Source organism: Schistocerca americana, chromosome 1 (assembly GCF_021461395.2).
Source record: "Schistocerca americana isolate TAMUIC-IGC-003095 chromosome 1, iqSchAmer2.1, whole genome shotgun sequence".
Taxonomy (NCBI): Eukaryota; Metazoa; Arthropoda; class Insecta; order Orthoptera; family Acrididae; genus Schistocerca; species Schistocerca americana.
The window spans coordinates 1105457638-1105481259 of NC_060119.1; the positions used below are offsets into that span (position 1 = coordinate 1105457638).

A 23622-nucleotide genomic window follows, 5' to 3' on the forward strand; every position below is an offset into this window, starting at 1 on the left:
TGAAACGTAGAGAAAATGTACATTGTTACAACACAAGAAGCATCAAACACATATACACGCCTTACCACAGACTATCAAAATTAATAAATAGCTATGAAGTCACAGGGCACAAGCTATTTAATAAGCTGCCACATGCCATACAGGATCTTCCTGAACATACATTCAAAGAAAGACTGCATGAATGGTTTATTGCCCACCCATTCTATGATATCAATGAATTCTTCAACTGTAAAATGCAGTAATCTAACAGATGACCCACTGTACATTGATTGTAATATAAGCTAAAATATTTCAGTAGTCAATACCTTATCACACTGTATTATAAATTGTAACTTCATTTGACGTTGTCAATTGCTGTAATGGCCTAAAGACAATAAAATCTTTATTATTATTATTATTATTATTATTACTTATTCAGTCACTGGTAACAACCTACAAATATTGTTCTGAAGTACCATAAGTTTAAATATAGACCACATGCCTAACAGATTGTGGTACTTACATTAACATAGCAGGTAAGAAAATCATCAGCGATAGCCAGGGCATGTGTCAGCTCCGGCATGTGCTCAAGCAGTTTATCAGTATCTCCATCATCATCAGAAGAAGACTGGCTTTCTTTTTGTGATTTTTGAGAAAGTAGTAGCTGAACCGACAGCAAAGTGAGTGCAGCAAAGCTGTGAGTGTCATGGGAAGGACCTGGAAGAGGCGGAGGTGTGACAGCATCGCCTGTCAGCTCTCCGAGTAGCCGATGAGCCAGGTGACATGCCCACGACATCCACATACCGTCATCACAGCGAGCAGACTTCAATTCTGTTAACAGTTCGGCTTTGACTTCTGTGGGCAGAGGCTGCAGCTGTTCTGTTATTTCTGCAACCTCACTGAAGGAAGACAACATAGAATAAGAACAGGGAAACACATGTAAACAAAGTAACATTAATCTACAGAACTGGATTACCATCGATTGTGACAAAATGCCTATATTACACAAACAGATCTGAAGTTACTGTTTCTCTGCAACTAATGTAAGTGGAAAATGTAACAAGGTCACATACATATTGGCTTACAGAGCATCACTGCTCAGAAGTGAAACTGTCCTACAAAAGCTTGTCTAACACCTCATTTTGATGTACAAATTCAGCACTGACATGATATTTGCATGAAACAACTACAGCACTGTCCTGTGGCAGTTTATAAGCGGTTCACATAGCTGAATTTGTTTATAAGGTATTTAGTAGTTGTTTATTCCATAAATTAACTGAAAAGCAGTTATATGATATTCACAGAAGTTACTTGATGAGCAGAATTTACCGAGTTCCTTTGCAACACAATTTCCACAAAAGTTTATTTTAGAATGCAATTTCAGTTAATTGATAAATCACACAAATTTTAAGCTGTCAATGCAACTAATACCCAGGGATTACATTCTCTCTTGGGATGTAGCAGAACTGCATATGCAGGAGCTGAACTAAGGTACAAGGCCATTCCAAATATCATTTTTTTGGCAGGGTATGAAGGGTACGTGACAACAATTTTTTTTTTCATCATCACAACAATTAGGTCTTGTATACGTCTACATCTATACTCTGAAAACCACTGTGAAGTGCATGGCAGAGGGTACGGCCCACTGTACCAGTTATTAGGGATTCTCACCATTCCATTCACATAAGGAGTGTGGAAAGAATGATTGAAATGCCTCTGGGCATGCTGTAATTACATTCTAATCTTGGCCTCACAATCTCTATATGAGTGATACGTAGTGGGTTGTAGTATATTTCGAGAGTCATCATTTAAAGCTGGTTTTTGAAACTTTGCAAGTAGACTTTCTCAGGGTAGCTTTGTCTATCTTCAAGAGTCTTCCAGCTCAGTTTCTTCAGCATCTCTGTGACACTTTCCCATGGACCAAACAAACCTGTGACATTTGTGCTGCCCTTCAACGTATACGTTCAATAGCCCCTGTTGGTCCTGTTTGGTAAGGGTCCCATACATTTGAGTAATATTCTTAAATGGATCACACAAGTGATTTGTAAGCAATAGTCTACAAAGGTAGACAGATTGCACTTCCCCAGTATTCTACCAATAAACCAAAGTCTACCTCCTGCTTTACCTACAACTGAGTCTATGTGATCATTCCATTTCATATCCCTACAAAGTGTTACATCCAAGTATTTGGATGAGTCGACATTTTATGTGAAAAACTTGCATTCTATGATGACTTACGAACTCCATGTTATACATGCAGCACTCTACCAGTTGTGCTACAAAGAAACATATGTATTCCATATTCCTTTGCAACACAATTTCAACATAAGTTTATTTTAGAATGCAATTTCAGTTACACGATAAATCACACAAATTTTAAGTTGTCAATGCACCTAATTACCTAGGGATTACAAACAACTTAAATTGGAGTCATCAATAGAAAATGTTGTCCTCTTCTGGAGTATTATTGTGCAGTACAGGATCCTTACCAGAGAAGACTGACAGAGCACACTGAAACAGTTCAAAGGAGGGCAGACAGTTTTGTATCTACATCTACACTACATGACCCCTCTGCAATTCACAATCAAGTGTCTCACAGAGGGTTCATCAAACCACTTTCACACTATTTCTTTAGAACAATGCATGGCAAAAATGAACACTTAACTTTATACATGTGAGCTCTTATTTCTCTTATTTTATTATGGTGATCATTCTTCCGATTCAGTGAGCATCAACAAAATATTTTCACCTCCAGCAGAGAGCTGGAAATTGAAATTTCATAAGAAAACCTCACTGCAATGAAGAACACCTTCGTTTTAATGACTGGCATCCCAACTTGTGTACCGTATCTGTGGCACTCTCTGACCCATTTCATGGTAATTCCAAATGAGCTGCCCTTTTTTGAACTTCTTCAATGCCCTCTGTCATGGATCTCATACAATGCATCAGTACTCCAGAAGAGGACGGACAACTGTAGTGTAGACAGTCTCTTTAGTAGACCTGTTGCATTTTCTAAGCATGCTGCCAATAAATCACAGTGTTTGGTTCATCTTCCTCACAACATTATCTTTGTGACTGTCAGAATTTAAGTTGTTTGTAATTGTTAGCCCTTGTATTTAGTTGAACTGAAAAACTTTATATTCATACGGTTTATTGTGTAACCGAAATTTAACGGATTCCCTTGAGTGCTAAATGTAGATGACCCCACATTTTTCATTATTTAGGGTCAATTGACATTTTTCACATCATACATTTTGTCAATCATTTTGCAATTGGTTTTTCCCTTCTGATGACTTTGCTACATAAGCCACTGTCAGTCCATGTCCAGTATTCAAAGACTACAAACAGTATCAGTCACTCTGCATGTAGCAGCCATCACATAAAGTTCCACGTCAGTCTGCATTGTTTCAAATGAGTCCAAACTACGTAATCATCAGCTAATTTTCATGCAATCAGTTTGTGTTTAGCATTCAGTCATGTAAAATTCCATGTCAGCAGGCTGAATTATGTACATACTGTCACTTGTATGGAACAGCTGTTGTATGTAAATACAGTATTATTGCCACATATTAAGTGTTGTTAGGCTTCTTGAAGTTTATTGACTTGCTGTGTAAAAGTATGAAGATTGCAATACAGCTGATTTCTTCTGTACTATAAAGTAATAATAAATGTGCATAAAGTATTCTGACCATTTTATATACAATTATTTAGATATCACCTAAAGCTCTGTGTAACTGATGAATGAACTTTGAGAAAAAGACTACCAAGGAACATGACTGACAGATCAGCAAAAATTACAACTGGAAAATCTACACCAATCCCAGCAGAATAAGAATAAACTACAGCTGACATGCACCTCAAATGACTGGGAAAAGGCAGCTTCACAAGAGGTTAATGTGATGCCAATACACAAGAAGTCTACCAAATTACAGAAGAATGTCCTTTTGGTCTAAGTGTGGTCATTGGTCTGACTTCTTCACAGTGACAAAAGACACAATCAAATTAACACCATCTAACTATACGCATGTGATTCATGTTCAATTGTTGTGTATGATTTGTAACTTGCTACGCCATTTGCTAAATAAAAAACCCACAATTAATTAGGTCTTGGCACAGCAGCTAGGAGCTAACTGATGCCATCGGTTCTGCTACAGAGCTTTTTCCTGTGTTCTATTTGCCCTGGATATCTTTCCTTATACAGTAAACAGATAAATATTGACATGAGAACTTACACTCACCAGTTATGAAGCAAGGCCCTGATCTCTGCAACCAGTGACGGAACTATAAAGATGTCAACTTCAGGTGCTACACTGTGCCACGCTTCGACAACCTCCGGCTCCTCAGCTTTGTGCAATACTGCCAGAGCGAATACGCCTGCCAGGAGGTCAATGCCAGCAGAGCCAAAGTTCACTGCCATTGCCGCTGCTTCACAAGCCAAAACTGTGCATGTCATTGTAGGTTGTGGAGTCCTTCGAAGGCCCACTGCCAGCTCTCTGAGTATGCCTGGCACTGCTGTGTCTGTAAGTATTATTTAAGAAGCATTAGACTTAAAGAGTAGAAGCTGATCGCTTTTTACAAACTCACATCCAGTATTATCCATATAAACAATACAGAATAGAACAGGTGTTAAATTATTTTTATGCTTATTTTATTTTTGAGGAGCATGACTGAGAACTATAATACGCTTTAGTATTTTTTTAAAAAGCTTATTTAACTGACACAATCAACCAACTATTGCACTGCATTACCTGTTTTGGTTGTGACAGCAACCATCTTCAGATCATATTATTGCTATAGCAGTACACTAACAAATCACTGAATGTTCAAATGCAAGCAAGGCGCAAATGACATTCAGTTTTGGTGTTGCATGTATTCAAACAAGCAATAATTTTTGCTTTCACTGCCACAGCAGTAATACGATCTGAAATTAAGTGGCGTGACAACTGAAGTCTGGTATGGAATTTAACATTGTATTTAATTTTTTTAATCCACTAATTTGTGGCAAGGCATAAAATGATGGAATATGTTGTTGGTTATTAGAGTTATCCGCAGGCTTTAATACCACTGAAGCACTGTATCCAAGTAGCATACAACATTTATTCAACAAGAGCAAGGAATAACTAACTACTACAAAACAAAGACTAAACATACGTTATAGAATGTATCAATGAGCATAAATACTTTTAACACTGTATGGCAAAAATCAATCAATGGAAAATCCAGGATGGAATGTAATAAAATTATGAAAAGGAAAGTTGCTAATCATCATATAGCGGAGACGCTGAGTCACAGATAGGCACAACAAAACGACTGTCACAAAGCTTTCAGCCAGCAAGGCTTTTGTCAAAAATAGATGACTGACACACACACACACACACACACACACACACACACACACACAAAAGAGAAAATCACACGCACAAATGCAGTCTGTGGTATGGCTTCAGTTGCCACAGACTGCAGTCATGTGTGTGAGCTGTGTTCGCGTACACGTACGCGCACGCACCCGTGTGTGTGTGTGTGTGTGTGTGTGTGTGTGTGTGTGTGTGTGTGGTCTATTTTTGATGAAGGCCTTGCTGGCCAAAAGCTTATTAGTGATAGTCTATCTGCAACTCAGCATCTCCACTATATGGTGAGTAGCAATTTTCCTTTTCATAATATTGTTTAACACTGCATGATGTCACTACAGACACTGTAATGTGCGATCAATAACTCACTCACACTAGTGTCAATGATATTTGGTGTTGAAACAGACGTTGTGTCTCGTTCACATGATCTCTTGCTTTGTGGAACCCACTGCAGTATTTTGTGGACTACTGTTTGCAGCACACTCTAGTATAGTCATGTCTGCTGCAGCATCCGTAAGTTTGGTGTCTGCTGATTGTTGTGGCTAGTTCATGACAGGTCGGTTGATGGTAACTGAGAGTGCTATATTTGCAGTAGGCAGAGTAGGTGGACTGCATGTACCAATGGTGAAGTTGCAAAATGCAGGCTTTAGATGATCCACAGAGACTGAGGTGGGAGTAAACATAATATCAGTCTTAAAGTCTTTCCAGTGCTGCTGAGGACTGTGTAAGGCCCATCTACGGGGATTGGAGTGGCTTGCATACCGTGTCGTACCAGACAAAGACTTGGTCATACATTGCTAGATCCTTGAAAATAAAATGATGATGAGTGAGATGGCACTGTGGTGCGACAGGTGGAGTTATTGGATCAGCGGCCACAGCCTGGAGACAAAGTCAGATGCATCGATGAAGTCATTAGGTACATGCTCAAGGAATTTATCTGGTAGTTGTATTGTTTGGCCAGATATGAGATCACTTAATATAGCCTCAAGATTTTCCTTAATGGATGCATGGAGGCCTAGAAGCACAATGGATAATGTTTTTGTCCAATGTTGTGAATTGTGACATTTTGGTGCTGCCTTCAATTACCAGCGCAGTCATTCCACAAGTCTGTTAGCTGCAGTGTAGTCAGCTGTAGTGTCAATATACTTCATACCTAGCAGGGTGGAGAGAGCTTTAAATAAATACAACTCAACTTCTTGGTCTTGATCTGTGTTAACATGAAGAGGCATGCTGAAATGAATCTGGCTAATAGTTTCAGTCATTGTATCACCCATAGGGGAGGCAAAAAGCAGTCCAGAGGCATAAGGGTAAGCGAAGCCTTTGGATGAGGGTAACACTGGTGCACAAACCAGTTGCACGCTTTGTCCATAATCAGCCACACAAAAGCATGTTTTACAAGATTCAATGTACCCAGGTCCCTGGAAGTGCCAAGTTATATAATGATGCAGTGGCCTGGAGTTAAAACCATAGGGGCAACAGTTGTGTCTTCGCTGCTGAAACATCACAATACACCCACATGTTTGCTGGTGGTACTGGGACATATTGAGGTGCAAGTTAGTTGGTTACTCCAGTAATGCACATAGCTATGGATCGAGGTGGTGCGACTTAGCAAGAGCTTCACTGCTGATTGCAGCTGTGAGTGTTTCAACACAAGAGAGAGCACCCAATGGGACATTCAGACTATCCCATGTGATTACATGCATCTGAAATTGACCTATGTAATCTAAATGGTGTAGGTGTCAGGTGATGCCTAGTCTGTCTTCTGATGAAATGCAAATGTCAGTGGCTTGTGGTTGACGACCACAATAAACTGATGCCCTTCGAGCATATGGCAGGATGCGCCACATGTAGGTCACAATTGTGTGTCGACTAGCCTCATTCTGCTGGTAAAATCTTCTGGGTAAAAAAAAAAGGCAGGAGGTTGCCAACACTGTTCTATTTGCTGCTGTAGTACAGTGCTTATCGCTGTTAACTATGCATCTATCACCAAAGCGAGGGGGGGCCTGAGTGACAGGATGTGCTAACAGCGTAGCTTCGGCGATGGCAGCTTTCACTTAGCAGAAAGCTGCCTCTGCTTTGATAGTCCATAAGATTTCATCCTTCAATTTTGAAGCACCTCTCAACAGATCATTCAATGGATCTGTCTTCATTCGGGAGAGAGCTCAATTTAACAATTTCTCAGCCAATGTCAAGAGCTCACAGACTTTAGCATTATAACCATTTAACCTGTAATAATGTTTAGTTTAATAATTTATTGTGCTTAATATTGGCCATTAGGTAAAGTGTAATTTCAACATTAAGAAACAAGTTTGATTCACAACACTCGATGCAAGTGGATTGTATCTTTGCTTACAATGTTTGGTTACCTAAGAACTCATGTCCCTTCCGGAAGCTAGTCAGTTGTTTCTTGAAGATGACCCAACAAGCTGAAAACTAGTTTGAAATAAACAAAAATCTGTGGAACAAAAACAGTGTACTTATTACTCAATCAACAGATAATCACTCCCCTTGCTTAAGCTATTGTCCCAATATGGTACTTGTTTTTCTGTAGTATACCTTTTCTGAAGAATGTCAAAGCCTGAAGAAGCAAAAACTTTCTACTCCATTAGACGCTACTCAACAGCAGATGAAGTGATGACCTTCCAGGGCCTTCATCCAGGAATCAAACACATGGTAATTGCAAAGTGAGAGATTCATACTACATAGAGGGTGATGCAATACATTTCATTAGAAAGACTGTAGACCATCCTGTTCTGCCTTGTTAGTGCATGGTTATCATGAAGCAAAATTGCAACTTGTAACAACTTGCCAGACCACTTGTTTTTAACAATCCTTAGAAAGTTGTGTGTAGTCCTGACATGAATTCACTCCAAAATCAATAGTCCCTGACTCAACATGACCCTTCCAGCCACAGGAGTTGACTGCGCTTTCACAGCCCTAGGCAGAAATGGACCTCTCCGTGACTGACACACACTTTACGTTACCTGTTGGAAATGGTGACATCATGTTTGATCTATAGCCATAACACAGTCCAAGAATGCTGTTTCATACAGGTATCACATCAGATGTACGAGCTTCCGCATGCAAGTCTTTCTGCTCATTACGAAGGTGTCAAAGTACATTTTGCAGAAAAAAATTTCTAATATCCAAAGTCTTTGCACAGCACTTGACAGCACACAAAATATGCTACTTTACTTTGTCAGCCACTCTGAAATCGGGAACATTACTCTTACACACAGCTACATTTGAAGCATGCTTCCCTATACACAGTTTGAATTTGATGATGAATTTAACTTTACGAGAGATGTTCTTTGAACAAAAATTGAATAACAGCATGCTGTACTTGCCTGGACATACATATTCAAGACAATTCTGCTGCTAAAAATGGTGACGTCATGTTTCACCTATAGTAACAACACAGTCTAAAATGCTATTTCATCCAGATATTCTTGTGTGTGGTGCAGGTATCTCTGGAAATTCACATGTTTGCCACAATAACGTCACAGCACCAGCTTGGTTAAAGTGACATCTTGTGGCCAAATGACAATTATTTCTCTTTTACTGGCTTTGTCTATCATTTGAACAATTCGTACCAAAGTTTGTATGTTACACGAAGAAAAGAGAATATGTGATTACTATAATTATAAACATGGGTTTCTCTTTAAAAATACAATCAAGAAAACTGGCTTATTTTTGTTCATATTAAAAAGGCTTTTTCTTTGTGACATTTAATTTGAGTGTTGTGTACTGTCTCATACAAAAAGATATATATTCCTAAAAACAAAGATGATGTGACTTACCAAACGAAAGCGCTGGCACGTCGATAGACACACAAACAAACACAAACATACACACAAAATTCAAGCTTTCGCAACAAACTGTTGCCTCATCAGGAAAGAAGGAAGGAGAGAGAAAGACGAAAGGATGTGGGTTTTAAGGGAGAGGGTAAGGAGTCATTCCAATCCCAGGAGCGGAAAGACTTACCTTAGGGGGAAAAAAGGACAGGTATACACTCGCACACACACTCATATCCATCCGCACATACACAGACACAAGCAGACATTTGTAAAGGCAAAGAGTTTGGGCAGGGATGTCAGTCGAGGTGGAAGTGCAGAGGCAAAGATGTTGTTGAATGACAGGTGAGGTATGAGTGGCGGCAACTTGAAATTAGCGGAGATTGAGGCCTGGTGGATAACGGGAAGAGAGGATATATTGAAGAGCAAGTTCCCATCTCCGGAGTTTGGATAGGTTGGTGTTAGTGGGAAGTATCCAGATAACCCGGACGGCGTAACACTGTGCCAAGATGTGGTGGCCGTGCACCAAGGCATGTTTAGCCACAGGGTGATCCTCATTACCAACAAACACTGTCTGCCTGTGTCCATTCATGCGAATGGACAGTTTGTTGCTGGTCATTCCTACATAGAATGCGTCACAGTGTAGGCAGGTCAGTTGGTAAATGCCTTTGATCGTGTACACCTTCCGAGTTACAGGACTGGAGTAGGTGGTGGTGGGAGGGTGCATGGGACAGGTTTTACACCGGGGGCGGTTACAAGGATAGGAGCCAGAGGGTAGGGAAGGTGGTTTGGGGATTTCATAGGGGTGAACTAAGAGGTTACGAAGGTTAGGTGGACAGCGGAAAGACACTCTTGGTGGAGTGGGGGAGGATTTCATAAAAGATGTATATTAATTGAAATAACTTATAAACTAATATTAATGTAGTTGTACCTGCAATGGCTGGAGTCTTGAGACAGAAACGAAGAATTTCAAGGGCATCCCCACCATCACAATCAGAACAAGATGATACCTCTCCAGAAAGTGCAACAAGTTCTCCACTCATCTTCTCTCCACGAATAAAGTAAATTACATCCTTATCACCAACGTGTTTGACACACATCTTCAGGAGCCACAGAAGCACTGATCTGTGGGACTCAGAAATCTGCCAGATATATCGAACGGTGTATTAGGCAGGACTGTTATTTCCACTTATAACTAAAGGATAGTTATAAAATTTGTGGAGCAATATATAAAGTACTGAAAGAATGTAATTTGAATACTAAATGGAATATAAAAAAGTTGAAACAGAGTAACAAAACAAAACAGCCATACAAAATAGTGTTACTTCAAACCAGGTACATGTTAGTTGCAGAGATATCCCACAGAAAACTATCAGCCACATTGTACTCTGATGCCACACAGGATGTTATTTTAGGACACAGTTACATCCACACCTATACTCCAATGCCATCTTAAAGTGTATAGTGAAGGCTACATCTGCTAGCACTACACTTTCACACCTATCCTGTTCATATTGCTAATGGTGAATCATCACAGTCATTTAGTAACATGTATGTGAGAACAAGTAATACATTGCCCGACTTGTCTTGGAACGTGTGCTCTAGAACTTTTAACAGGAAATCTCTCCACAACGCACAACACCTCTCCCACAGCATCTATTTGACACTCTTGTGCTAATTAAATGAAAATGAATCTGTGACAAAACATGCCACCCTTACTTCAATTTTTCCTACCTCCTCCATTAATTGTGCTTAATAAGGGTCCCACAATGACAAGTATTACTTGAGAACTGAATGATTGAGGGATTTGTAAGCTCGTTCTTACATAGTCTAATTACATTTCCTTAAGATTCTTCCAATGAATCTCACTGTGGCATCTCCTTCTCCTACGTCTAGTTTTATGTGGCCATTCCTGTGTGGCATTCGGATGCTTCCATAAATTGAAGTGGTAACATTTTACTCTGTTTTAGTGCCTTTTTTTAGTCCCCAAGATTAAGAAAGAGTAAAGTAGTCTGGTCTTAGCCTTAATTTCAAATTCAAACATTATGGTAAGAAAATTAGGATTAAAACATACCTCATACAAACGGTGAATAACTCGATCCTTCATTTCGGTGGAAACATGCATCAATAATGAAAATATTAATTCGACAACAGCTTCAGAGCACCTGGCTTTGTCCTGCAACCAAGCACAGAATGTTTCATCCAAAAGCTTTTGCAGTTCATGTATTTTCTGTTCTTCATTTTGGTCAGTGCTCCCCACAGCATTCAGTAAGTCATTACTGCTTAGTGCAGAGTTCACCAAATTTTTCAGGGGTTTAATATATGCAGAAACGTGACATTTTTTCAACTCATTAATAAACACAGTTGCCAATTCACAGCTCAAACGACTCAATTCTTTGGCAAATTCGTCAGCATGATCTTCGCTGAAAACAGTTAATGATACCTGATTGTCAGTTTCACAATTTTCATTTTCACTCACTTCATTGTCAATTATTTCTTTAGATGAAAACCTAACTTTTGAAACACTTTTTGGAATCTCAGAAGCGGGACATTTTAACAAAGCACACAAGTCCACAACACGGTCCACCTTCCATTCTGCCGGGGTTTCCTGTGGCTGCATTGAGTCATGCCCTGGAGGTTTCAGTATCTTCATGTACATTTCCGATAGTCCACACCAAAACAAACTTAGCAGTTCAGCATGCAAAGCATTATGCCTGTTCCTGCTCCAGTGATGAATGAGATTTGAAACTTCTCTGAATAGCATTCCACAGTTAACTGTACGTTCTGTTAAGGCAAGTTCAATGACAGACATTAGCTGCAAAACAAAATCACAAAAAATATCAATTAAGGCCTACAATTTTCTTAAACACTGACTTGAGCAGTCCACAATGACAAGTACACGTGTCTTCCTTAACTGAAGTATACTTTAGTGAAATTTGAAGGGGATGGAATGAATGGCTAGTACTTACCTCCAGAGGATGAAATACTGAGTACCGGTGATATGCACACGTGCCTAAACAGTATATTTAAATGTATTTTAAAGTTAAAACAACCTACTCAGCTTTCGTAACAGTCAGTTAATTTATCAGGAAGGAAAGATGGATTTCTGGGTAGGGTTGGCAAGGAAGAGCAGGTCATTCAGATGCCGTACTGAGAGGGTCTCACTTGCTGCAAGGACAAGGGGAGAAAAAGATGAAGTGGGAGAGGTTCAGTTCAAAGGTGATGGAGGAGAGAATGCAAAATAAGATCAATTAAGACAAAGAGAAATGATAAGAGGGATGAATAGTACAACGGAGAAGAGGAAAGGAGAGGGGAAGAAACCCAAATTGAGACAAAAGGAGAAAGGAAGAGGGACAGGAATGGCGATAAAAAAATAAAAAAGTAATTACTAATGGAATCCTCCAAATGTAAAAAAGGAGTAGTAGGGATACTAGTTTTCTTGAACTCTGACGATGGAAATTCACTATTCAGTACACTGTATATCTTCGAACCCCATCACCCTCCTGGACTCAACTACACTAACCACAGGTTAAGTTCATTAATCCTTTTGCTACTTGACATGCTCTTTGCATTCCATGGTGAGGCAGATTTTATTATGGCTGTACTGCTCGTCAAGTGCTGGTGCTGTGCTGAGAGCCAGCATTCTGGCCGATTTGAAATACTTATCATTCAATTTTTCAAAAACTATTTTTTCACAGCTTACCGTCTAATATCTTTTGTGTGTGTGTGTGTGTGTGTGTGTGTGTGTGTGTGTGTGCGTGCGTCATCAGTCTTCTGACTGGTTTGATGTGGGCCACCACAAATTCCTCTCCTGTGCCAACCTCTTTGTCTCAGAGTAGCTATTGCAACCTATGTCCTCAATTATTTGCTGGATGTATTCCATTCTCTGTCTTGATCTACAGCTTTAGCCCTCTACAGCTCCCTCTAGTACCACGGAAGTCATTCCCTCATGTCTTAACAGATGTCCTATCATCCTGTTCCTTCTCCTTGTCAGTGTTTTCCACATATTCCTTTCCTGTCCTATTCCATGCAGAACCTCGATAAAGAACTGAATTTCTTTTCTTTAACTGCCATACTTACTGCACTGCATCAAATTATGTAAAATACAGCACGAAATGTTAAAGAGTTTGCAGAGGTAAAAACGCACGGCATAAACTTTACATATGTTTGATTTTAGCTCACACATTACAGTGAATGAAGTATACACAAGATATCAGAATTTTATTTAAAACTGAGAGCAGAATGATATTTTGTTTCATTTTCGAGTTATTGGGTTTTATATCTCATGAATGGTCAAGTGTGATGCACTCAGTTCTGTTGATGCGGGCTTGTCATCTGCTATGAAATACTTCTCACCGGTCTTTAAGAAAACTGTTTGGTGAAAAAAATTGATTTTTGCACATCTTACAGTATGATATCTTCATTCAATAAAAGATTGATTCCCTTTTCGTTATATGCCATACTTACTGTGCTGCATCATATTAAGTAAAGTAATATGTGAAATTTTAAAGATTTTAACAGAGGCAATAACGCTTTGTGTAGGCTTTGTGTGTGTGGCTGATTTTAGCTTAAACATTTCAGCAAATGAAATGTACATAAGATATTTAAATTTTATTTAAAACTGAGAGTAGGATATTTCATTTCATTCCTGAATTATTACATTTCATATCCAAAGGACAGTCGCACGCAATGCACCCATTCATGTCCCTGCACGTCGCGAATCATATGGTCATAACAATTGTCATATCTCATAAACGATTCAAGATATCGAAATCAGTTTTTTGCAAATGACATCACACAATGAGACACATATGTTGCATGATGAATACTCAAAAATGTTTCTATTCACTCAGATATGGAAGTAACTCGTCCGCAACAGTGGTGACTCAGGATGCATTCCGACATTCACAGTACTGAAGGAAAACCCAAGTGAGGCACATATACACGTCCTCAACATGTGGGGAAGTGTGGCATGACATATATACATAGCCACACAGTGAAAGGGTTAACATATAGAGGGTGATGAGGGGCGAAGATATATACCACATAGCAAATTCTGATCTCTGGAATTCAGAAAACTAGTACTGGGGGTAAGACGATGCAAATGCCCTTGTGTGTTGCAGGCATTCTGCTGTAGGGCATGCTCATCAACTGTGTATTGTGTGTCCCTAGGCAGACAACCTTTAAATATGTCTGTCAGCAATACTTGGAATTTTGCCTCCTTAAAGTTAAGTACAGGGCTATTACAAATGATTGAAGCGATTTCATAAATTCACTGTAGCTCCATTCATTGACATATGGTCACGAGACACTACAGATACGTAGAAAAACTCATAAAGTTTTGTTCGGGTGAAGCCGCACTTCAGGTTTCTGCCGCCAGAGCACTTGAGAGCGCAGTGAGACAAAATGGCGACAGGAGCCGAGAAAGCATATGTCATGCTTGAAATGCACTCACATCAGTCAGTCATAACAGTGCAACGACACTTCAGGACGAAGTTCAACAAAGATCCACCAACTGCTAACTCCATTCGGCGATGGTATGCGCAGTTTAAAGCTTCTGGATGCCTCTGTAAGGGGAAATCAACGGGTCGGCCTGCAGTGAGCGAAGAAACGGTTGAACGCGTGCGGGCAAGTTTCACGCGTAGCTCGCGGAAGTCGACGAATAAAGCAAGCATGGAGCTAAATGTACCACAGCCGACGGTTTGGAAAATCTTACGGAAAAAAGCTGAATCCTTACCGTTTACAATTGCTACAAGCCCTGACACCCGATGACAAAGTCAAACGCTTTGAATTTTCAGCACGGTTGCAACAGCTCATGGAAGAGGATGCGTTCAGTGCGAAACTTGTTTTCAGTGATGAAGCAACATTTTTTCTTAATGGTGAAATGAACAGACACAATGTCTGAATCTGGGCGGTAGAGAATCCTCACGCATTCGTGCAGCAAATTCGCAATTCACCAAAAGTTAACGTGTTTTGTGCAATCTCACGGTTTAAAGTTTACGGCCCCTTTTTCTTCTGCGAAAAAAACGTTACAGGACACGTATATCTGGACATACTGGAAAATTGGCTCATGCCACAACTGGAGACCGACAGCGCCGACTTCATCTTTCAATAGGATGGTGCTCCACCGCACTTCCATCATGATGTTTGGCATTTCTTAAACAGGAGATTGGAAAACCGATGGATCGGTCGTGGTGGAGATCATGATCAGCAATTCATGTCATGGCCTCCACGCTCTCCCGACTTAACCTCATGTGATTTCTTTCTGTGGGGTTATGTGAAAGATTCAGTGTTTAAACCTCCTCTACCAAGAAACGTGCCAGAACTGCGAGCTCGCATCAACGATGCTTTCGAACTTACTGATGGGGACATGCTGCGCCGAGTGTGGGAGGAACTTGATTATCGGCTTGATGTCTGCCGAATCACTAAAGGGGCACATATCGAACATTTGTGAATGCCTAAAAAAACTTTTTGAGTCTTTGTATGCGTGTGCAAAGCATTGTGAAAATATCTCAAACAATAAAGTTATTGTAGAGCTGTGAAATCTCTTCAATCATTTGTAATAACCCTGTACTTGGGCATCCTGCCTCCTTGTAATTTTACAGTTTATGAGTGATTCTTCCATTTGATGAATTATTTTCTGTGTATAATATGTAAGTCTACGTGCATGGGCATGGGTAATGTCAAAACATATTTACACATACAGTGTTACTCAGAACTCTGAACACATTTATACATTGTTGTACAAAATTTCTGTCTACAGTACAATATATCTGATCACAGAACAACAGTAATTATTTACATCATCAAATTTAGAACTGGGAGACAATTGTTCATAAAATTTCTATTCCCATCAACTTCACAGAAAATGGACATTCAAACAGTTTCTCTAGTGAACACTGGCAGTTCATTAGGTAGCAAATTAATTAAATTCATTGAATTCTTCATCGGTGCTTGACAGAACATAACAATAATATCAAAAAGGTTATACATTACTGATGCTCTGCAACTAGGGCTGCAACTTAGTTCACCAGATGAGCTGCCAATATTAGTCCCTTACTAATCATTTTATACAAAAATTAGATGTGTCCTTTTTAAAGGAACCTCACTGGTCTTCACTTTAATCAATTTAGGGATACCACAGAACACCTAGACCTGCATGTCCAAAAAAGGAATTGGATTGCTATCCTCTTGATTGTTAGTACAGTGTCTCAAAAACCAGAACTGTGTGTTAGAAGCATTACTGGGTGACAAAGGAAGACAAACAAATATAACAAGCAACAAACTGCAGCGAAAAATGTAATTATAACTGTAATGATAATGAAATGGGCCAAGGAAGTACTTCGTTGGATTTCACGAGACAAGGAAAGACCAAGCCAATGAACTAATGGAAGATGTGTAGATGATAACAGAAAACATGCAGGTGCAAAATAGATTTGTATAGCTTAAGACTGGAATGTCTGGAGAAGTCTGCAGAACAATCCTATGTAACAGTGGATGTCAAAATGTTGCTTATGATGTTGTTACCGTTGTAGTTTAATACAGAAAAATGGACATGCTTTTACATAGAAATTAGTGACAATTTTTGTGCAAGAATATTTCAAACTGATTGATTATCCAAACTACAATATTGATGACTGCATATATTTTGGAAAAATGTGCATTTAGACACTTTTTATTTTAATCTGAGGTCCTTAATAGTGTTGTTTTAACACAATGTTTATATTGTTCTTTACCTGCTCCCTGTGCAACAATTTGCAAAATTCTATATCATTGTTCTTCATGCTTATCAAGTAGCGGAAACATTCAATATAACATTTGGCAACAGCATGGTTTTCTGAAATGCTCTGCTGTACTGTTTTCTGCTTGAATCTGAAAGAAAGGAAATAAAGATTATGTTATATATTACACAGCACAAAAAAAGATAATGAAGGGTTTGGAAGAGGAAAAAGTAATGAGAGAGGGTTAATTGTTGGCATGAGGACATACAGTAACTGATGACGTAAAATACTGCTTTTAGTTAATATTACAAGAGTCACTGTTAAGTATTTAATGCATATAATTAAACACAACCATCTATCCTGTAAACTTCTTCACAAATATTATCTAAAATCTAGTATAATCTAAAATCTAGTATAATTTCTATGAACTGATAGTATTCAGGTATTTGTTTGAAACAAAATTTGATTGTGTTTAATAACTTAAATGGATTCAAGGGGTTGGGTTGGGTTGTTTGGGGGAAGAGACTTAGTGTCTATTTTCATTCACTATGCTTCTCACATATTTCTCAAATATCTTCAAGTATTTTGCAATGTGCTACAGAAATAACAGAAATTCTTATCGTACAGCAGAAAAAACAACTACAGGAATCAGTTACAATGGATAAGAGGTTTTTGTGAGAACAGGAAGATAGGATTAATCAACCTACAGGAAGGTAGGAATAATCAAACTATGGAAACTACAGATTGGAATGTCAACAATATTAGGAAAATGACGATTGCTACTCACCATAAAGATGACATGTTGAGTTGCAGACAGTCACACCAAAATGACTGTTAGACATTTAGCTCTTGGCCTAAGCCTTCTCCAGAAAAGAACACACACACACACACAAACACACACACACACACACACACACACACACACACACACACATATATATTCACATAAGCAAGAAGCAAGTATGCACACATGACTGCTACCTCTGGCAGCTCAGACCGGAGTGCCAACCAATGCATTCCGGTCCAAGCTGCCAAGGATGGCAGTCATATGTGTATGACGTGTACTTGCTTGTGTGAATGTGTGTGTGTTTTCTTTTCTGGAAAAGGCTTTAGAAGAAAGCTAAATTTGTAACAGCCTTTTTGTTGTGCCTGTCTGCAACTCAACGTGTCATCGTTACTGGAAGACAGGAATCATCATTTGTGACAGCTGTCTGCCAGATATGACTACCAAATGCGGAAGTAAAATATTATTTAGAGCATTGGAACAAAAATAATTCACATAGTCAGTGGATATAGGAGCTTAATGTGTTACAAATGTCACTATGTTAATACATTTTACATAAGCAATTATACTTAATAACAATATGTAACATCATTTTCTGTAGATTTTGGAAATGATATAAGATGATCTCAAAATGAGTGAGTGAGAGAGAGGCACAAATGGAAAGTCTTACAAGACGACAATGTGCAAGGGTCAAATTGTTGTGAACATTGCAAAGCTGGACAAGAGGGTTTCACACTCTTAAAACTATAGAAAGGTGAGGGTGGTACTTAACAAAAGACTATTTCTGGGCACATTAGTTTATTTCAAATTAGAAAACAAAGTAAGAATAAAACTTTTACCCTTGCCGCAAACTGGAAAAGAACTGCTCACAAAAGCCACCATCATCTGCATATGTAGAAGCAGGCAGCTTGCTAAGGAAAGGAAGCAGGTTTGGGAAAATTGTCACTGCATTTCCATAGCCACCTTCACGCAGCACATTCCATAGTTTTGGAAATACGAGTTTTTCAGTGTCCACTAGCGACCAACAATTCTGCAAGGAAAAAAACAGAACACTAACATGATAAAATAATTTAGACGTGACACACACTGTAGTTTGTTGTCAGTTGAATACAGAAAAGTTCTCACTCAATCAGAATTGCTTGTTCAAGTAGGAATACTCAGATAGCTTGTGGAATCAACATTACAAAAAGCAATAATTTATATTTTGAGTTGATATATCTAAACCACAACAGGAACCAGTTCCCCCCTGTGTGGCCAAGGTTGCTAAAGCACACCTGTGCGGTGGTGCTTGACCCAAGGGTAAGCCAGTTCGAATCCTGGTGCTGCAAAAAATTTTCACTAAATTTGGCTGGCAAGGGGACGAGAAGAGGTACTGGCTTAAAGTTCCTGATCACTAGACTCTGTGCCAACACCCTGGTTTAAATACCAAACCTCTCCACAGTCTCTCATGAACTGAGCACATGTGACACTGTTGATGGTGACCCATCTGTTTGGAAGGGGACGTTAAGCTTGGTGGCTCCCTTGGTGCTATTCATGAGGAGCAAGCTATGTCCCGGCACTGGGTTTCACCCTCCTCCATTTCTCCTCATTACCACCATCAACATAATTCAACAAAAACATTGCACCACACACACACAACACACACACACACACACACACACACACACACACAAAATGCATACCTGTAGGGTTACAAATAGTGTGTAATGCAGCATGTTGTAAACAAACAAACAAACAAATAAAAGCCAGGCTCTAATGCTCAGATAATCCAGATTAGAACTGGGATTTCTGAGATAAAAATTTGAAATAGGAAGGGGATAATTATAAAGTAAGAAGAACAAGCAGTGCAGTGAATATCTTACGAAATAACATCAAAATTACACATATCTGTTATGCTATGAAAGGCATTGTCTGACAAACAGTTTTACCACTGTGTGTAAAAAGCAAAAAGTGATCTTTTATGGAAAGATATCACTGATGTTGAAATTCCTCCAGCACCTCATCAAACTGTAGAAATAAACATTCCCAATACGACTATTTTAGATCTGGTACAGACAGAATAACTATTATCAGCCACATAAATCACTTAAAAAGCCTTCTTCCACACCTTCAAATGTTGCTGATGTGAGCAGAATATCCCCAGAAGACCAGGTCACACAAAATATGATACTCGAGCTGCCCAACTTACAGCAGTCATTAGTAAACATAACTAGCAGTTTTCACACATGATACGAGACTCATAATGTGCTTTCACACAAAAGTTAAATGTACTGTCAATTTAATTATTGCATTAATTCTTGTAGATAAGATACAAACTAAGTAAAAGAAATAAATGAGGCAGTAAACTTGTAAATACATGGATTTGACCATTATATGTTTTATACTGATTTCATAATGCTTAAAATGTTATCTTACATATTATTTTTGTACTCTTTTAAGAACACAATACTGAGGTAAGGAAAGCGCTCATCAACAAATAATTCATGGGTGGCACATAAACATATTTCACTGAACAATTCTTATTAACTTTAGAGCTACTACTCTTCCTCACAATATACACTATCTGATCAAAAGTATCCAGGCATTTGTTAGTGGAGATTAATATAGGGTGAGTCCATTCTTCACATTTATGATGGATCATTTGAATGTCAGTGTAAGTATGGTAGCCCTTTCTTCCTCAAAAACTGAAACCAGAGAAAATAGTAATGTTGGATACTGGGATCTGTAGCGAAGTTAACATTCTAATGCGTTCCAAAAGTGTTTCATTGGATTCAGGTCAGGAATCTGGGGAGGCCAGTCCATTTCAAGAATGATATTGTCCAGAAACTATTGCCTCACAGATGATAGGGCCCATAGTCAGGGTAAAACAATCACTCATTGAAAACAATCACTCATTGTCTCTGAACTGTTTCTACATCATGTACGTAGTACACCATGCCGTAAAAGGTATTCATATCCTCTCATATTTAGCAGTTTCTTAAGCTCAATAAGGAGAGTCGAGTTCTCCATCTTTGGCTTGGATGGATTGTTTGGGGGAAGAGACCAAACAGCGAGGTCATCGGTCTCATCGGATTAGGGAAGGGTGGGGAAGGAAGTCGGCCTTGCCCTTTCAAAGGAACCATCCCAGCATTTGCCTGGAGCGCTTTAGGGAAATCACGGAAAACCTAAATCAGGATGGACGGATGCGGGATTGAACCGTCGTCCTCCCGAATGCGAGTCCAGTGTGCTACCACTGCGCCACCTCGCTTGGTCTCAATAAGGAGATCACGCCTTAACCATGAAAAACACCCCCCATACCGCGACACCACTTGTCGGCACTACATATGATGGCAGGTAACATTCTCCAAGCATTCAGCAAACCCAAACCCTACAGTCATTTTGCCACAGGGTATAATGTGATTCACTACTCAAAATAACTCATTTCCTGTCATTCACTGTTCAGTGGTGTCACTCTATACACCACCTCAAATGTCGCTTGGGATAGCTACAGAAAGGTATGGCTTATAAGGAGCTGCTTGTCCATTGTAGCCCATTATTTTAAACTCCCTATACATTCATTATGCTATCTGATCTGGTAGCACTTTGGAGCTCAAAAATGATCCTTTCCACTGATTTCATGCAATTTGTTACAATCATCTCTCACAACCCTCGACAGTGCCTGTCTGTCAGTACATGAAATCTACCTGGTCTTGGTTTAGCTGTGATTGTTCCTCTATGTTTTTCACTTCTAGTTACATCACAAACAGACACCTTGGGCAGTTTCAGAAAGGCTGAAATGTCCCTAAAGTATTTGTTACTTTGATGGCATACAATAATATTCCATGTTCAAAGTCACTGAGCTCTCCCGACTGACTCACTCTGCTGTTACTGCTTTTCTACTGATAACTCAATACTCTCCACCTCCTTTTATACTGGCTGGTCCACCTCGTGTGAAATTTAGTAGCGACCATGTTGGCTGCAGATTCCTTCACTTGCGCCATAGGGTGGTGGGGTTTCGGGTTCCGCTGAATAGGTCAGGAGTTCACTACACTCAGCTGGCGGCTACACGGGTAACGGAGGCTGTGTGGCGTGGACTGGGCGGTTTATTAGGTTAGAAGGCCTCGGGAAAGTACGGGGTGGGCTGCAATATCAAAGGATGCATGGCAAATACAGGACGTGCTTGGATCAAGGAACAGTCGAAATTGTAGTTATGAATTGTTGTAATTGTGCTGGGAAAGTCCCTGAGCTTCAAGCGCTAATAGAAAGCACAGAAGCTGAAATCGTTATAGGTACAGAAAGCTGGCTAAAGCCTGAAATAAGTTCTGCAGAAATTTTTACGAAGTCTCAGATGGTGTTCATGAAAGATAGATTAAGCAGAATTGGTGGTGGAGTGTTTGTGTCTGTCAGTAGTGGTTTATCTTGTAGTGAAGTCGAAGTAGATACCCCGTGCAAATTGGTATGGGTGGAGGTTATATTTAACAGCCGAACTAAGTTAATAATTGGCTCCATCTACCGACCCCCAGACTCCGATGATATAGTTGCTGAACAGTTCAGAGAAAATTTGAGTCTCGTAACAAATAAATACCCCACTCATACAGTTATAGTTGGTGGGGACTTCAACCTTCCCTCGATATGTTGGCAAAAATACTTGTTCAAAACCGGTGGTAGGCAGAAAACATCTTCTGAGATTGTCCTAAATGCTTTCTCCGAAAATTTTTTCGAGCAGTTAGTCCACGAACCCACACGAATTGTAAATGGTTGCGAAAACACACTTGACCTCTTAGCCTCTGTTGGAATATTGCTGCGTGGTGTGGGATCCTTACCAGGTGGGATTGACGGAGGACATCGAAAGGGTGCAAAAAAGGGCAGCTCATTTTGTATTATCACGAAATAGGGGAGAGAGTGTGGCAGATATGATACGCAAGTTGGGATGGAAGTCATTAAAGCAAAGACGTTTTTTGTCGCGGCGAGATCTATTTACGAAATTTCAGTCACCAACTTTCTCTTCTGAATGCGAAAATATTTTGTTGAGCCCAACCCACATAGGTAGGAATGATCATCAAAATAAAATAAGAGAAATCAGAGCTCGAACAGAAAGGTTTAGGTGTTCGTTTTTCCCGCGCGTTGTTCGGGAGTGGAATGGTAGAGAGATAGTATGATTGTGGTGATGAACCCTCTGCCAAGCACTTAAATGTGATTGCAGAGTAATCATGTAGATGTAGATGTAGATGCAATTCCACCTTACAGTGGGGTGTTGGGAAACTCTTTATCAGGTAGTGTATGTAAGCAAACACATACACAACATATGTTTATGCACCACCTGCTAATGTTTGCAGGTGAGTTGTTTCTTGTTTGCATCCTAAAATTTCCATCATACTATTTCAAGCAAATTATATTTAACAGGAGACACACTGCCTTGTTACTAAATTTCAGAATTATTTAAAGGGCATGCTGAAAAGTAATGTCTGAATGTTTTATTTTGTTTTCAATAATGGCTGAAGTATAGCATGTCATGCATGCTACTTGGGCAACTAACCCACTTCACTGATGCAAGTTGCAACTCTTTACTGCTGGAGGGTTTGAAATTGTGTGGTGTGTGACATGGTGGTGCGTAATGTAATTATATTAGTGCATGAGAAACAGTGTGTGAATCAAGTTTTGAGTTTGAAGAGTTTTTCCACATGTGGGCCACCTTCTTCTTCAGCATGGTAATGCAAGACCACACACCAACGCTGCAACATCTGCAACAATCCCATGCCTCGGGTTCACTCTCATCAATCATTCTCGATATAGTCACGATTTGGTCCCATTCTATTTTCACACGTTTCCAAAACTTTAAGAACACCTTTAAGGACTTCACTTTGATAGTGATGAAGCGGTGCAAGCAGAGATAAGGTTGTGGCCTCATCGACAAAGTCAAACATTCTACAGTGATTGTATCAACAAACTGGTCTCTCATTGGGAGAAATGTGTTTGTCACAAGGGTGACTATGATGAAAAATTCATATGTAGCATGT

At 39.5% G+C, this 23622-nt stretch overlaps 1 protein-coding gene across 1 annotated transcript in view; it reads right to left on the reverse strand.

Moving 5' to 3' along the window:
- Nucleotides 1–23622, reverse strand: part of LOC124618413 (E3 ubiquitin-protein ligase listerin) — a 145216-nt gene that overhangs the window by 77646 nt on the left and 43948 nt on the right. Inside the window, exons 7-12 of the mRNA XM_047145347.1 lie at nucleotides 18466–18656; nucleotides 16858–16993; nucleotides 11196–11936; nucleotides 10053–10263; nucleotides 4218–4497; nucleotides 503–878 (exon numbers count right to left, since the gene is read on the reverse strand). Of these exons, the coding sequence (XP_047001303.1) occupies nucleotides 503–878; nucleotides 4218–4497; nucleotides 10053–10263; nucleotides 11196–11936; nucleotides 16858–16993; nucleotides 18466–18656 (1935 nt within the window). The remainder of the gene's footprint in view (nucleotides 1–502; nucleotides 879–4217; nucleotides 4498–10052; nucleotides 10264–11195; nucleotides 11937–16857; nucleotides 16994–18465; nucleotides 18657–23622) is intronic.